This window comes from Pochonia chlamydosporia, chromosome 4, assembly GCF_001653235.2.
Source record: "Pochonia chlamydosporia 170 chromosome 4, whole genome shotgun sequence".
NCBI classification, from domain to species: Eukaryota; Fungi; Ascomycota; class Sordariomycetes; order Hypocreales; family Clavicipitaceae; genus Pochonia; species Pochonia chlamydosporia.
In genome coordinates this window covers 791,514-804,218 of record NC_035793.1, presented here as the reverse complement: position 1 = coordinate 804,218, position 12,705 = coordinate 791,514, and the positions used below count along the sequence as shown (strand labels likewise).

General features: G+C 50.9%; 5 protein-coding genes across 5 annotated transcripts; 2 read left to right on the top strand and 3 right to left on the bottom strand.

Annotated features, from left to right (window-relative positions):
* Nucleotides 1-365: 365 nt before the first annotated feature.
* Nucleotides 366-996, bottom strand: VFPPC_07664 (40S ribosomal protein S17; the record flags this gene model as incomplete). Its single annotated transcript, XM_018286485.1, has 3 exons — nt 366-461; nt 525-722; nt 850-996. The coding sequence occupies 3 exons, from the start codon at nt 994-996 to the stop codon at nt 366-368; spliced, it is 441 nt and encodes a 146-aa protein (XP_018143136.1).
* Nucleotides 997-1,492: 496 nt separating this feature from the next.
* Nucleotides 1,493-2,743, bottom strand: VFPPC_07663 (mitochondrial ribosomal protein subunit domain-containing protein; the record flags this gene model as incomplete). Its single annotated transcript, XM_018286484.1, has 1 exon — nt 1,493-2,743. One exon carries the CDS (start codon nt 2,741-2,743, stop codon nt 1,493-1,495), a length of 1,251 nt encoding a protein of 416 aa, XP_018143135.1.
* A 500-nt stretch (nt 2,744-3,243) lies between these two features.
* Nucleotides 3,244-4,604, top strand: VFPPC_14277 (queuine tRNA-ribosyltransferase; the record flags this gene model as incomplete). The annotated part of the gene is made up of 3 exons (XM_018292046.1): nt 3,244-3,307; nt 3,358-3,634; nt 3,689-4,604. The coding sequence occupies 3 exons, from the start codon at nt 3,244-3,246 to the stop codon at nt 4,602-4,604; spliced, it is 1,257 nt and encodes a 418-aa protein (XP_018143134.1).
* Nucleotides 4,605-5,686: 1,082 nt separating this feature from the next.
* Nucleotides 5,687-9,309, top strand: VFPPC_07662 (histone deacetylase HosB; the record flags this gene model as incomplete). The annotated part of the gene is made up of 2 exons (XM_018286483.1): nt 5,687-8,119; nt 8,182-9,309. 2 exons carry the CDS (start codon nt 5,687-5,689, stop codon nt 9,307-9,309), a joined length of 3,561 nt encoding a protein of 1,186 aa, XP_018143133.1.
* A 315-nt stretch (nt 9,310-9,624) lies between these two features.
* VFPPC_07661 (histidinol-phosphatase) lies at nt 9,625-10,685 on the bottom strand (the record flags this gene model as incomplete). Its single annotated transcript, XM_018286482.1, has 3 exons — nt 9,625-9,852; nt 9,904-10,443; nt 10,524-10,685. 3 exons carry the CDS (start codon nt 10,683-10,685, stop codon nt 9,625-9,627), a joined length of 930 nt encoding a protein of 309 aa, XP_018143132.1.
* Between the last annotated feature and the right edge of the window lie 2,020 nt (nt 10,686-12,705).

Below are 12,705 nucleotides of genomic sequence, written 5' to 3'. Positions count from 1 at the left end.
ATAGCTGGGCCAATAGATCGACTTTGATACCCCCCACGAACTACGAAATGGATTCGTGACATTTGCCAGACCGAGCAACGAATAAGGCCAAGTGGCAAGGTTGACAACAGCCCATGCATATGCTACTGTCATGATTAAAACAACACCCACAGATCACGCAGAGAAGAGAGAGACCGAAGTCTTGGCGATCAAGCATCCTCCCCAGACGTCCATGTCCAGAGATTCAGCGACACCTTGTGGGGATTGAAGATCTTTCTTTTGAGATCTATGCACTCACTACCGTCCTTAGACGCCAAGACGCAAAAACCATGCCAAATGCCCAGAAACCCAATTTCCCACAATCATGAATAACTTTTTGAACCCATTTAGTCGCGGCGAGGACGGTCGCCGAATCGTCGAGGACCACGCTCGTTGGGGTTGTTCTGAGTGACCTGGGTGACGTTGACGGGGATGGAGTCGAACTAAGCATAATTTGTTAGATCTAATGGAAATACAATGCGCAGGCAGTGGGAAGAGAAACATACGCCAAGGTGCTTGAGGAGGTCCTTGGTCTCGGAGTCGATCTCGAGCTGGCCAGACTCGGACTGGGTGTAGTCCAGAGCAGAGACCTCGGGAACGTACTGATCCTTTCGCTCACGCTCCTCTTCCTGAAGCTTGAAGGAGATACCACGGACGGGTCCACGCTGAATACGCTTCATCAAGTGGGTGGTGTAGCCGGCAATCTATTCATTCGCTAGTTAGCATTGGTGTTGTTTCGACTTCGCAAAATACCAGCCGTGGCTGGTCTTCCAATTTCCAAAGGTCCAAAATCGGGCTCCTCGGTCGTGGAAGATGACAAGTTATGCTGACCTTGTTGCGGAGGCGCTTGGAAGCAATGACAGCAATCTCATCACAGATGCGCTTGTTGGTCTCGAAGTCGAGAGTCAGCTTGGGGTAGTACCGCTCAATGATGACCTTGGCGGACTTCTTCACGGTCTTGGTACGAACGCGACCCATTTTGGCGGTATTGGACTGACTGGTATGGTCGTTTGGCGTGGGTTGTAGAAGAGCCGGCTGGACAAAATCCTCCAAGTTACCAACTGAAATTTGGTGGTTTGGTTGGTTGGTGGGGCTCACAGGTGGATTAGGGCTTCGCAAAACTGTGTGCGTGAGGGTTCACGTGATGAAGAAGAGACGAGTTGTTATGTAAGCAAAATTTGAAGCACCAGAACGCAGGACCCATCAAGGAGGCTGCAGCCAATCATGGCAAGGCATAGTAGCACCAACAGTGACAGGAAGCTAGCGTGATGCAACAACACACTTGACTGCCGCGTTCAGGGCAACAATATAGACAATATTATTTTAGTTTGTGGGATCTTTTATTTAGCTCTAGTAGCGTTCTAATTGTACAAGGTTTAGGGTGCATGGAAAACCCGGCGCTCAGTGTCAAATATACATCTCAAAATCACATGTGCTGTGTTTACACGCCAGCCAGTCTCCCAACACTCTTTGCTCAGCTCTGAGTCTGTGGAGATTCACTCAACATCTCATCCGCAATTCTCTCCATCCGTCGGGCTTGGCCCTTTTTTCCTCGGCTTGGGGTTGCCTGCTTTGCCTTCGTCTCACTATCGTCATAAATGCGCGACAGGCCCTTGCTCTCTTTAGCAATGACTTGAGCCTCGGGGTGCGTTTCGCGAAGCTGCAAATGAACTTTTCCGCTGGGGTCTACAGTCGCGGTTTGAGGCTCAATATACGCCTTAGCGCCACCATATGTGGTAGTGTCGAGATGAGCGATGCCGTTGAGCATCTTGTTGGCTTGGGTTCTGCCTCGGCCGAAACGAATGTTAAACTCATTGTCACCGATAGGAACATCGGCGACGAAGCCGCCGACACCAAGTTTGGCCGGTTTGTAGCCGGCTCGTGGGTACACCACTCTCGCCAAGGCAGGTGAGCGTCGGGCCTGAGGTCCATAGACTGGATGGTTCTCCATGTAAGAATTGGTTCGCAAGTAGCTAATGCCTGCGGATGGATGGCTGGGCGGCGGGCCCGACTTGCCATAGGGACTTTCGGATTTCGTGGGCGGCGCGAAAATGCCCGTGACCCCAATAGGTGCAGCTAGTGGCGCCAAATCCAGGAACTTGGAAACCAAACTATAGAGTGTAGCCCGATCATGGCGCAAAGTTCGCAAATACTCTGAAAAGTGTGCTTCTGTAATGTCGCGCGGTTCCACCTTGGGAGGTGCCGGTGTACCTTTTTCCATGGCCGCCTTCTTCTGACTTGTGGTGATATCCTCGGCGAGCTTGCGCTTCAGAAGTGCTCGAAACTGGGCGCGTTTTGGGTGAACCGTCTTACTCAGGTATCGGGAAAAGTCGCCTTCGCCCATCCTAGCTAGCCATGGCCCTTTGAATTTCCATCGTTGCTCGTCGCTCTGTCGACCTTGAGGGTCGGTAGAGTCATGATCCTCTTCGAAGACGGACTTGGGCCACATAGATGCGGCTCTCGTCTCTCCTGCAGCACCCTTCACTCGTGGTACCGACATGGCAACATGGAGCTCCTGGAACTTCTCCAAAGACAGGGAATGGTCTGCAGCCGACGCGAAGTCGGTGACGTTTTCGACAGAATCGATATTCTTGACTCGAATCAGAGGCGTGGACGTAGTCATCGTAGACTTCAAGGGGAATGGCCGCTTGTAACCCCAATCGCCCTTTTCTCGCGATGAAAGGGGCGTCGTGATTGACTGGTGTTGGGGGTATTGTCTTGTCATCGTTGCTGACTTATGGTCACCGATGTGAAGGTTGGTTGAGGGAGGCTCAGGAAGGGGCTTTGGTACTGAGAACATTCTAGATGTTCTCAATAAGGCCCCTCCGGGCGATACAGCACGACCCCCCATCGTGAATGTTTCGATTGTTGGGGAGGCTCAATGCCTTGATGTCGACTTGCTTCGAAGTTCGAATGGACGTGTTGCTAGACATGGAAAATTCCTGGAGCCAAAGACAGCTCTCCCAGGTCTGGTGGAATTGAGCCGGTGATGAGCCGGCCAATCCGACTGAGTGCTCCATGTCCGTTTCCACTCCATGTCCCCCTGTCCAGGCGCTGAGGCTCCGCGAGACCCACTAAAAGTCCCCTACAAAGTCACTCTCAAAGTGCTAACCTAGACATCAGACTGAAATATCTGTGACTTTCTCACGAGACCTCCAGAAAGCGTGAGGAAGGTCATCGCAGTGCAAAATTTCTGGGCATGAGAGAATGAGGGTCGTTGCAAAAATGGCTGCCAATATTTCCTCGTCTCCTGCCCTGAACTTTGAGTTGCTGGCTCGCTGCTCGGTAGGTATTTCCTTGAAGACGAAATTTGCTGATCCCGATGCTAAGCCTTCAAAGAGCAATACACTGATATCCGCCAACAGACAACCCGGGCTCGAGCCTCTAATATGACACTGCCCCATGGCCCTGTTCAGCTCCCCATGTTTATGCCGGTAGCTACACAGGCCTCACTTAAAGGCATTACCCCCCAACAGTTGGAAGATACTGGGTGTAGACTATGTCTAAACAACACATACCACTTGGGACTGAAACCCGGTCAAGAGGTCCTTGATGCTATCGGTGGAGCACACAAGTTCCAGGGCTGGAATCATAACATTTTAACAGACAGCGGAGGGTATGTGTAGTGATACGACTACTCGTAATGACGATGTTGCTAACGCCGCTTCAGTTTCCAGATGGTTAGTTTGCTGAAGTTGGCCAAGATAACCGAGGAAGGTGTACGGTTTTTGAGCCCTCACGATGGCTCTCCCATGCTTCTCACGCCAGAACACTCAATATCCCTGCAAAACAGCATAGGGAGCGATATAATTATGCAACTCGACGATGTGTTAGTTACCACTTCTCCAGATAAGGCTCGCATGCGCGAGGCAATGGAACGTAGTGTTCGTTGGTTGGATAGATGCATAGCAGCGCACAAGAAACCCGACAAACAGAATTTATTTTGCATCATACAAGGCGGTCTGGATCTAGAGATGCGAAAAGAGTGCTGTAAGGAGATGTTGGCTCGAAATACGCCGGGTATTGCCATCGGAGGGTTGAGCGGCGGAGAGGCAAAGGCTGATTATTGTCGTGTCGTCGAGACATGTACTGCTCTATTGCCGGACTTGAAACCCAGATATGTCATGGGAATTGGATACCCCGAGGATTTGGTTGTCAGCGTGGCTCTTGGAGCTGACATGTTTGACTGTGTTTGGCCAACTCGAACAGCCCGATTTGGAAACGCCGTCACAAAGCATGGCGTCTTGAACATTCGCAATGCAAAGTATGCGAATGACTTTGGACCGATAGAGCCTGATTGCGAATGCATGTGCTGCAGACAGGGCGAAGGGGGGATGGGTATAACCAGGGCATATGTGCACCACAATACGTCCAAAGAGACCGTCTCAGCGCATCTTCTGACTATCCACAATGTTTGGTATCAGTTAAATTTGATGAGGGAAGTGCGACAAGCTATTATTGAGGACAGGTTTCCAGCATACATTCGGCAGTTTTTTGCGAATCTGTACGATAGCAAGACAGACTATCCGGAATGGGCAGTGGAAGCACTGAAACGAGTGAATGTGGATTTGACAGCAGACAGTTAAAACATAGACTTGGATAGAGAAGACATAGAATCGGAACACATTTCGTCAAACCTGCGTCTGGTTCATTGATGGTATGTTTTCAGGGTAATGTTTTGACTCGTGCTCAAGGTGAGGTTCTGAGCTGTTGGAGTATTGGATGACACAAGATAGGACGTTTGTTGGTTTTGGTCTGTTGTCGAAAGCCCATGATTTGAATGGCGGCATCAACCGTTTGATTGAGCTGTGCAATGACATAGCGATGCCTATTTGATGGCTTTATTTATTGGCTTTCGGTTTGAAACAATCAGGCCGGAATGGCATTCCGGGTGGAGAGTCACCAACGCGACAGCCAATGTTCGCCTTCGTTTGTGGTCCCAGACCAATCAATTGATGAGCCAACAAGCATCCGGATCTGAGGACCAACGGCTAGGCTAAGTGTAACTTTATTAGCAGTCAAGTGTCTGGCGGCGACATTTTGGAGATGAGAATCAGGGTCTTGTGGCTGAAGACAGGCAATGTTGGATGGACTAACATGCAACGGCTCAACAGTCAGGCCCCATATGTTCACAAACCTGCAGGACGGATGGACCACGATGCGCATCAAACATTTTCGAATGTTCCGATGCGGTTCTTTCCCATTCGTGATTGCACAATTCGATTGATTGGATTAAATGCGCCAGACAACGTATTTTGTTTATCTGGTGTGCACACCAAAGCTACAAAAAAAACACAAAAATACGTCACTCTTACACGTGACCCCACTTTCCTGTCGCGCTTCTGGCAGCTGCTGGATGCCAGAAGCAGAGTGGCAGAGTGGCAGACGCGCTCCCCAACAGCTGACAAGGACATGGCCATGGTCATGGAGCGTTGACCAGGCATTTCACTGGGATTCGGGGTCGCAATTAGCCCAACCCATGAACTTAATAAAAACAAACATCACATTCACATCGACCGCCGTCCCTAACACCGACCCCTCGTTCTATCATTCAATTTCCCTGTGTTCTGCAACTATCGTGGACGCATTGGGCGAAACCTCGACTCCTTTGTTTTGTTGCCGTGCACTTTTACGCTGGCTCTCCCATGCATCATCTATTCAACTCAGAATGTCGTCCTTCATGCATGGGTCATTGTCCCCACGACAAGGGCCAACGTCACCTGCAGCTAACACAGCAAACGAAGATAACTCTGGTTTAACACAGTCGTTAAGCCAGCTTTCTTTGACCAACGAGCCAAAAACATTAAAACCAATCCCGAACCAAAGAGCAGCAGCTTCCGGGACGCCTGCCAAACCTGTACCTCGAAGATCATCCTCAGTATCCTCAACGTCGGCTCGTCCTCGAACGCCATCTCGTAGCCCTTCTAATGGCCCTGGATCTAGAAGAGCCTCCCACGCTGGGACACCACCTCTGCTTCGCAAAGCCTCCATGAACTCGCTGCACTCTGCCAATGGCACTGCTCCCGGAAGACCTTTGGCCAGGCGGTCGAGTTCGTCGCAGCTAATGTCAACATCGCCAGTTACCAAAACTGCCCCTGAGGAGAAACCTCCGGTGACGGCCAAAAGTATTGCGAGCAATTACTTCGCTGCTGAGCTTGCGGCGCACCATGGCGCTGCTACAACGTTGCCGACAGATACGGTTATCATTCTGAATGACGCAGTTTATGGGCATAGATTCTCCCGCCCTCGAACCTCTCGGAATGCGCTGAGCACGATTGTGGAGCGACCCGAACGTATCAAAGCCGCTGTGCTTGGTATATCAACAGCATACGTGCGATTGGGCGGGCGACACTGTCAGGGAGACCTGCCTATTCACCCCAAGAGAAATATCGCCGATATTGCAAGCATTCCGTTCCGTATTCACAAGACGACTAGACGGTTGTCTCTTTTGTCCCCCGCTGTCACTAATGTTCATGGCACTAAGTGGATGGAAGAACTGAAACTCATGTGTGATTCGGCGGAATCCATATTGGCCATGGGAGGAAAGGAACTTCAGCGACCGGATATTCCCAGAGGGCCAGACCACAATGCGCCGCAAAAGCTCCATGAAGGTGATTTGTATTTGTGCGAGGAATCTCTCGACGCCATGCAAGGCGCCTTGGGCGCAGTGTGTGAGGCGGTTGATACCGTTTTTGGCCCTGGCCCTCGTAAGGCATTCGTTGGCGTAAGACCTCCCGGTCACCATTGTTCGGCTTCTCATCCTTCTGGTTTCTGCTGGGTAAACAATGTTCATGTGGGTATCATGTATGGCGCACTTCAGCATGGCCTTACACACGCAGCTATAATCGACTTTGACCTTCATCATGGTGACGGCTCACAAGCGATTACCTGGCAACATAACTCCCGGGCCAATACTGCAAACAAGAGCCATGCACCCTGGAAGCGGACGTCAATAGGCTACTTCAGTTTACATGATATTAATTCCTATCCCTGTGAGATGGGTGATGAAGAGAAGGTGAAAAATGCGAGTTTGTGCATAGATAATGCACATGGGCAGTCCATCTGGAATGTTCACCTGCAGTCGTGGAAGACGGAACAGGAGTTCTGGACTCTGTACGAAACCACATATACTGTTTTGTTAGAGAAGACGCGGAAGTATCTGCAAAACGAAGCAGCCAAACGTCGTGCCACAAACCAAGTGCCCAAGGCAGCCATCTTCTTTTCTGCCGGATTCGATGCTAGCGAGTGGGAGAGCGCAGGAATGCAACGTCACCAAGTCAATGTCCCAACAGAATTCTACGCCAGGCTTTCCCGAGATGTAGTGAAACTCGCGGCGGAGGAGGGATTGGCTGTGGATGGTAGAGTGATCAGTGTTCTCGAGGGCGGGTATAGCGACCGTGCCTTGTGTTCCGGAATCTTGAGTCATTTGAGTGGCATGGTTGGCTGCCAGAGCCCAGTGAAGACGGAGCAAGAATCGAGCGGCCTCGCATACGAGATGGGCCAAAGGATTGGGACTCTTAACTTGGACCAGGAGGCTGCATTGGTGGACAATCTTGAATCAAATTGCTCTTACAACCCGTCATGGTGGGCAAGCGCCCAGCTTGATCTCCTCGAAGAACCAGAGGAGTCTCCAACAATACCAAGAAAGCCGCGCACATCTACTCCTCCCACTTACTCGTCACCGACACAGTCTTCAACTGCCAGAGTCGTCGATCCAGTTAGGATGAGGAACAGCCTCTCCAGTTTGTCTACTGGCTACTCAAAGGTACCCCAGCGTCCAGCGTCGCCTCCACCCCCTGAAGTGGCTTGGGACGTTGCCGCCAAGGCACTGTGCAAAGTTCTGATACCGTCAGATCGTCAAACAGACAGCTGCACAGCAGAAGACCTAAACGCAGAAGCATCACGAGCTCGGCGAGATCGCCAGTCCATTCTGCTTGGAAACCCACCGCCGACGCCGACCGGGTCTGACCGACCATCCTCCAGAATGTCACTACGCGAGCGAAAATCGAGGCCCATTGGCCCCATTGATGAAGAGATGAGCGAGGTGCTACCGAAGACGAGGAGAAAGCCCACGAGCACTCCAATATCTTCCCCAGTAAAGGTCAGTGAGCCGGAGGAACCCCTGACCCATCCCGAAATCAAGACTAACACGGATACAATTAGGTCGCACGAGGCACGCCTCAGCCAGTTGGGAGCCAGTCTGCGAGAAGATCAAGTCGACGTCTCAGTGCGGCGTCTACAAGTTTGTCCCCCCCTAGGGAGGAACCTCCTCCAGTGCCTCCCATCCCGGCCACAGCGCCCGGCCCTAGCCGAACAACTAGCCGGCCAAATTCTAGGGCGGGCAGAACACAAAGCAGCAATAAGGTACCTGTGAAGAAAACCCAAGCAGTACCTCCTCGCACAGAACCACCTCTCAAGGGGGCTCGAGGCGCGAGAAGAGTGAGCACGCCAGCTAGGTCGACTAAACAGTCTGCTGTTGGAGCTGATACCCCGACTCCGGCTACTGGACTTCCGCTTAATGCGGCAGCCGCCGGTGATGATGCCAAGACCGACATGGACAATTTGGCCAACGGCGTGAAGAAGATCAAAATCAACCTAATCACAAAGTCACAAAAAGATGCCAAGCAGAAAGCTAAGTTGGATCAAAACAAAGCCACTGCGGCACCTGCTCGTAAACCCGGGCTGGATGCGAGTATTGTCAAATCGGAAAAGCCCCCTACACCAGAAGGCATGTCCTCGATACCTACGGGCCCTGACCCTGAGGTGTCTTCAGATCAACATGCGTCGGCGGCTTCTGGGCAGCGGCACCCCCCTCCTGCACCATCAACGCCATCACTGAGTGGAGGAGTGTCAACTCCTGTCGAAGAACTGTATGCATCTAGCACGTCATCCCCAACACCGGTTCCTTCGATTCCCGCGGAAAGCTCCCCCGACGTACCGCACGTCACTATCCAACCGGCTAGCGACGCTGGCGATATATTTATCCCCTACCAGCCGGAAGGACCTGAGCCTGTTATCACGGGGCAGCAAGAACCTTTGAAATGGCTTCCCCCTAACATACCGACACCATCAGCCGCAACTCCAGTAACGACACCTGCGCCTAGTGCAAAACCGAAGCAAAACAATTTGTTTCACTACACATCTGGCATTCCGTTTGCACCAAGACCAGATTCAAAGTTACAGGAAAGACCAGGATCGGCGGTCGGATCACAATTCAGAGATGAGAACCAGCGGGAGATGGAGCAGACAGCACAATCATCATGGCAAACGTCACAAGCACCGCAACAATAGGCGACAACTCGGAAAGAGCGTGAATAATTGTCTTTTTCGAGCAAGTATGAGAAGTGAGTGGGGTCACGGTAATGGAAATATGGTAGCATGCAAACGTCATTGTCACATTCGGAGTCTTGTTTAGTCAAGCTTGTTTTTTGATTGCTCTGCTCTAGATGTTTGGGTTTGACTTGCGTGATACCCCCTTTTTGTTGCCCCCCTTTTGGGCAGGAATATTTAGAATTGGCGTTTGGATTCTAAGTTTTACAATCGACTCTTTTGAAAGATTTGGCCCTTTTATGTCTATACCTCTATTTTATCCTTGTTCGTATGTACTCATAACTTGAAGTGTTCTCTGAAAGCCTCTATGGGCACAGCCTTGTCAGACAGCGTAGCCTTGGCTGAGCCATCCGCACCAGGTTGGGGTTGCCGCTCAAAGGTCCAAAGATTCTTGACGCCCAAGCTCTCGAGATATGACAAACCACCAGCATAGTTTGTGCTCACCTGCGCAATGCCGTGGCTGTCATCGGACATTGTGAATTCACCCCCCATCTTGATCCATTCCTAGACACAGTCAGTATTATCACGGACAACCCTATCCAACAAGTAACTCACCTCTGCGATAGCCCTACAAGGATACGGCTCCTCCAACCCTTTCCTCAAAGCCGCCGTATTCAGCTCCAACCACCCGCCCTGCTCCTTAACAAGCTTCAAGTTCCGCAGCACCCTCTCCCACACCCCCTTCCACTGACGAACATCTCTCCCTGGATCTTGACTCTTCAGGCGAATCAAGTCAAAGTGCCCTACGATACGGGGTTTCAAAGCCAGCAGCATTTCATGCTGTAAATCGTAGTAGTCCTCGTAGAGGCGCTCTTCTGAGCCCCCCGCCGCCTGGACGGCAGCCTCAAACATGGCTGAGTCGTAGTCTATGGGGATGCTGTGCACGTGGTGGACTGAGCCGATGAAGTAGTCTACGCAGGCGGGGAGAGTGAGTTCCTTGACGAGGGGCGCGAAGGAGGGACGAATGAATTCGGCTTCGAAGCCGATGAGGATTTGGATTTGGGAGTTGTATTTCTGCTGGAGGCGTTGCGCTTCGACGAGGTAGGCGTTGTGACGTGGGGGAAGGGCACGGAGTGAGGCTTGGGGGTCGTGTCGCTGAGTTTTGTTAGATGGAATATGAATTGATGTGAAATGTTGAGTTGAGATGTGTGGTGAGTGAGGTTTATGTGACTCACCTCTTCTGGGTAGAGGTCCTGCTCTTCATACCGTGGCATGTGCTCGGAGAGTCCCATCGTCTTGAATCCTAGTGAGATGGCATGCTGGATGATGTCTTCTAATTGATCGACTGCGTGGCCGGGACAGAATTGCCCTGAGTGGGAGTGCATTGTGAAGGCCATTTTGGTGTCGCGGCTATTGGCCGTGTAACGACTCTCAACTTGCTGCTTGTATCCACGTATATAAAACTCACAACCTCTCTGCTTCAACGGAGGTGGTGGATTTCTGAAATTGTTAACTTTAGCCCGTCAATTGAGGATATACCGCGCAAGATGTAATTTTTATATATTCCTCCCGCGCCTCTGGAAGCCATGAGATGATGCACGTGGGCCTCCAGGTTCAGTCCGTCTCATCCATCTGAAGAGTTTGGACAGGTGGATCCACACGGATGCCGCGGCAAGGCGCGGAGTTTATGGGTCTGAAAGTGACGGAGTTTTTTGTTTCCTTTGGCTTGGGGATTGATTTCAGGAATTAGATGGTGTAATTTGTGGGTTATTGCCTCTTTTATTTTGGGATTGCGCTTTCATTGGTGCTGGTTGCTTGATGTTTGATGGATGGGAGTTGCTGTTGTGCCGAATGGGGTAAGACCGTACGAGGGCTGTCATTTAGCCGCGCTGTGGTTTTGATATGTGTAGAATGTGAATGCGATGGATAGATGACATATGATTTTATTTGGAATTGAGAGATACGGGTAGATCCCGGTGTGGTCGCGAACTACCTTGAGGGAGGCTTGAAGGTATTGATGCTGTGTAACTGTCGTGCTATCTGGCCGAATCTGGGAATTGGTATATTCCTTGAGTGATGTCATATGACGTTTGGTCCTACTTCGAATCATGATGCCGCTTTGATGTAGTTTGCTACAAGTGCAGGCGAGATCTGACTGAACAAGCTAATGAGAGATATTTGCGTACCGCTATGTTAGGCGCACTATGAACAGGTTTGTTATGGATTCAGCTGCGGCTGCTGTATTGTTGGAACAGGGAATGACTGTATATCTCTTTCGAGGTTTCGAAACACCGCTGGTAACAACCTATGGCAGGCCAAATTTCGCTCCTGGGCTCTGACCGCCGCAAGACGCCCTAGTTAAAATGTGTATTTACATGAACTCGACAATTTAGAAGACACATCCTCTAGGGTATGATCCAAAGACGGGTTACCAAAGTACCTTGAGCTTCAGATACATCAACCCCCCCCAAAAACAGCCACACTCACAACCAGCTCACTTGAGAAAGCTCCAGACCACGTAGGGCTTGTCATCCGACCAAGATATCGTCATGCGTAAGCTGTGCGAGCCCAACCACCCAAACATGGCCATGGTTCACACTCGCAGCGACATAGCATATGCACAGGCAGTGTAACCAACACCATGGAACTCGCTGCCCATCACGGGCTGTCGGCGATCATATTTTCGAGCCCTGGGATGAGATATACATGAGACATGAGTCCGGGAGCACATCATCCGTAGATTTGTCGTTTATTACCGACGGCGCGGAAAGCATCACATGCGCTCCAACATTGCAGGACGCATTTTACCCCAGCGGCAGAGATTCTGGTGCTAGCAAGACGAGTGCTGGTACGTGAATGGGCGAATTGTAAAGTTTTGTTAGGTTGACAAGTCAAAGGATGTAATTGGAATGCTATTTACTATGGTATTCGTTCTCGTTGTGAATACACGCGACTTATACGGCCACATAGATTGTCAAAGCTCACAATCCACTCATGCTCTAAGCGAAGGACGCCATTCACGAGGATACAACCCCAGCTGGGAGTTTAGAGATGCGCCCTTTGGATCGTCTCCCACGGTATGGGACTAACCAGCCAGCAATACGACCTTGTTAGCATAAGATGCCGTCACAAGCCGACCAAAGTCTTTATACCCATCAAGCTCTTTAGCAGCTCTCGCTACCTGTCATATGCGTGATTCAGCACAGCTTAAACCGGACATACTGCACAATCCCAGTTTGGAAGTGGTGTCGATATTCATTCTTCTTCGGGCTCTCCCCCCTGTGCCGTACTTCTCTCGAACCCTTGCACACATCCATACAGGCCATCCGGCCGAGCCCATATCCCGTGTTCCAATTCCATCGGAAATGATAGTCCAAGGGTATATATTCCCCATGCCGCATGTCTAATTGGAAGGCG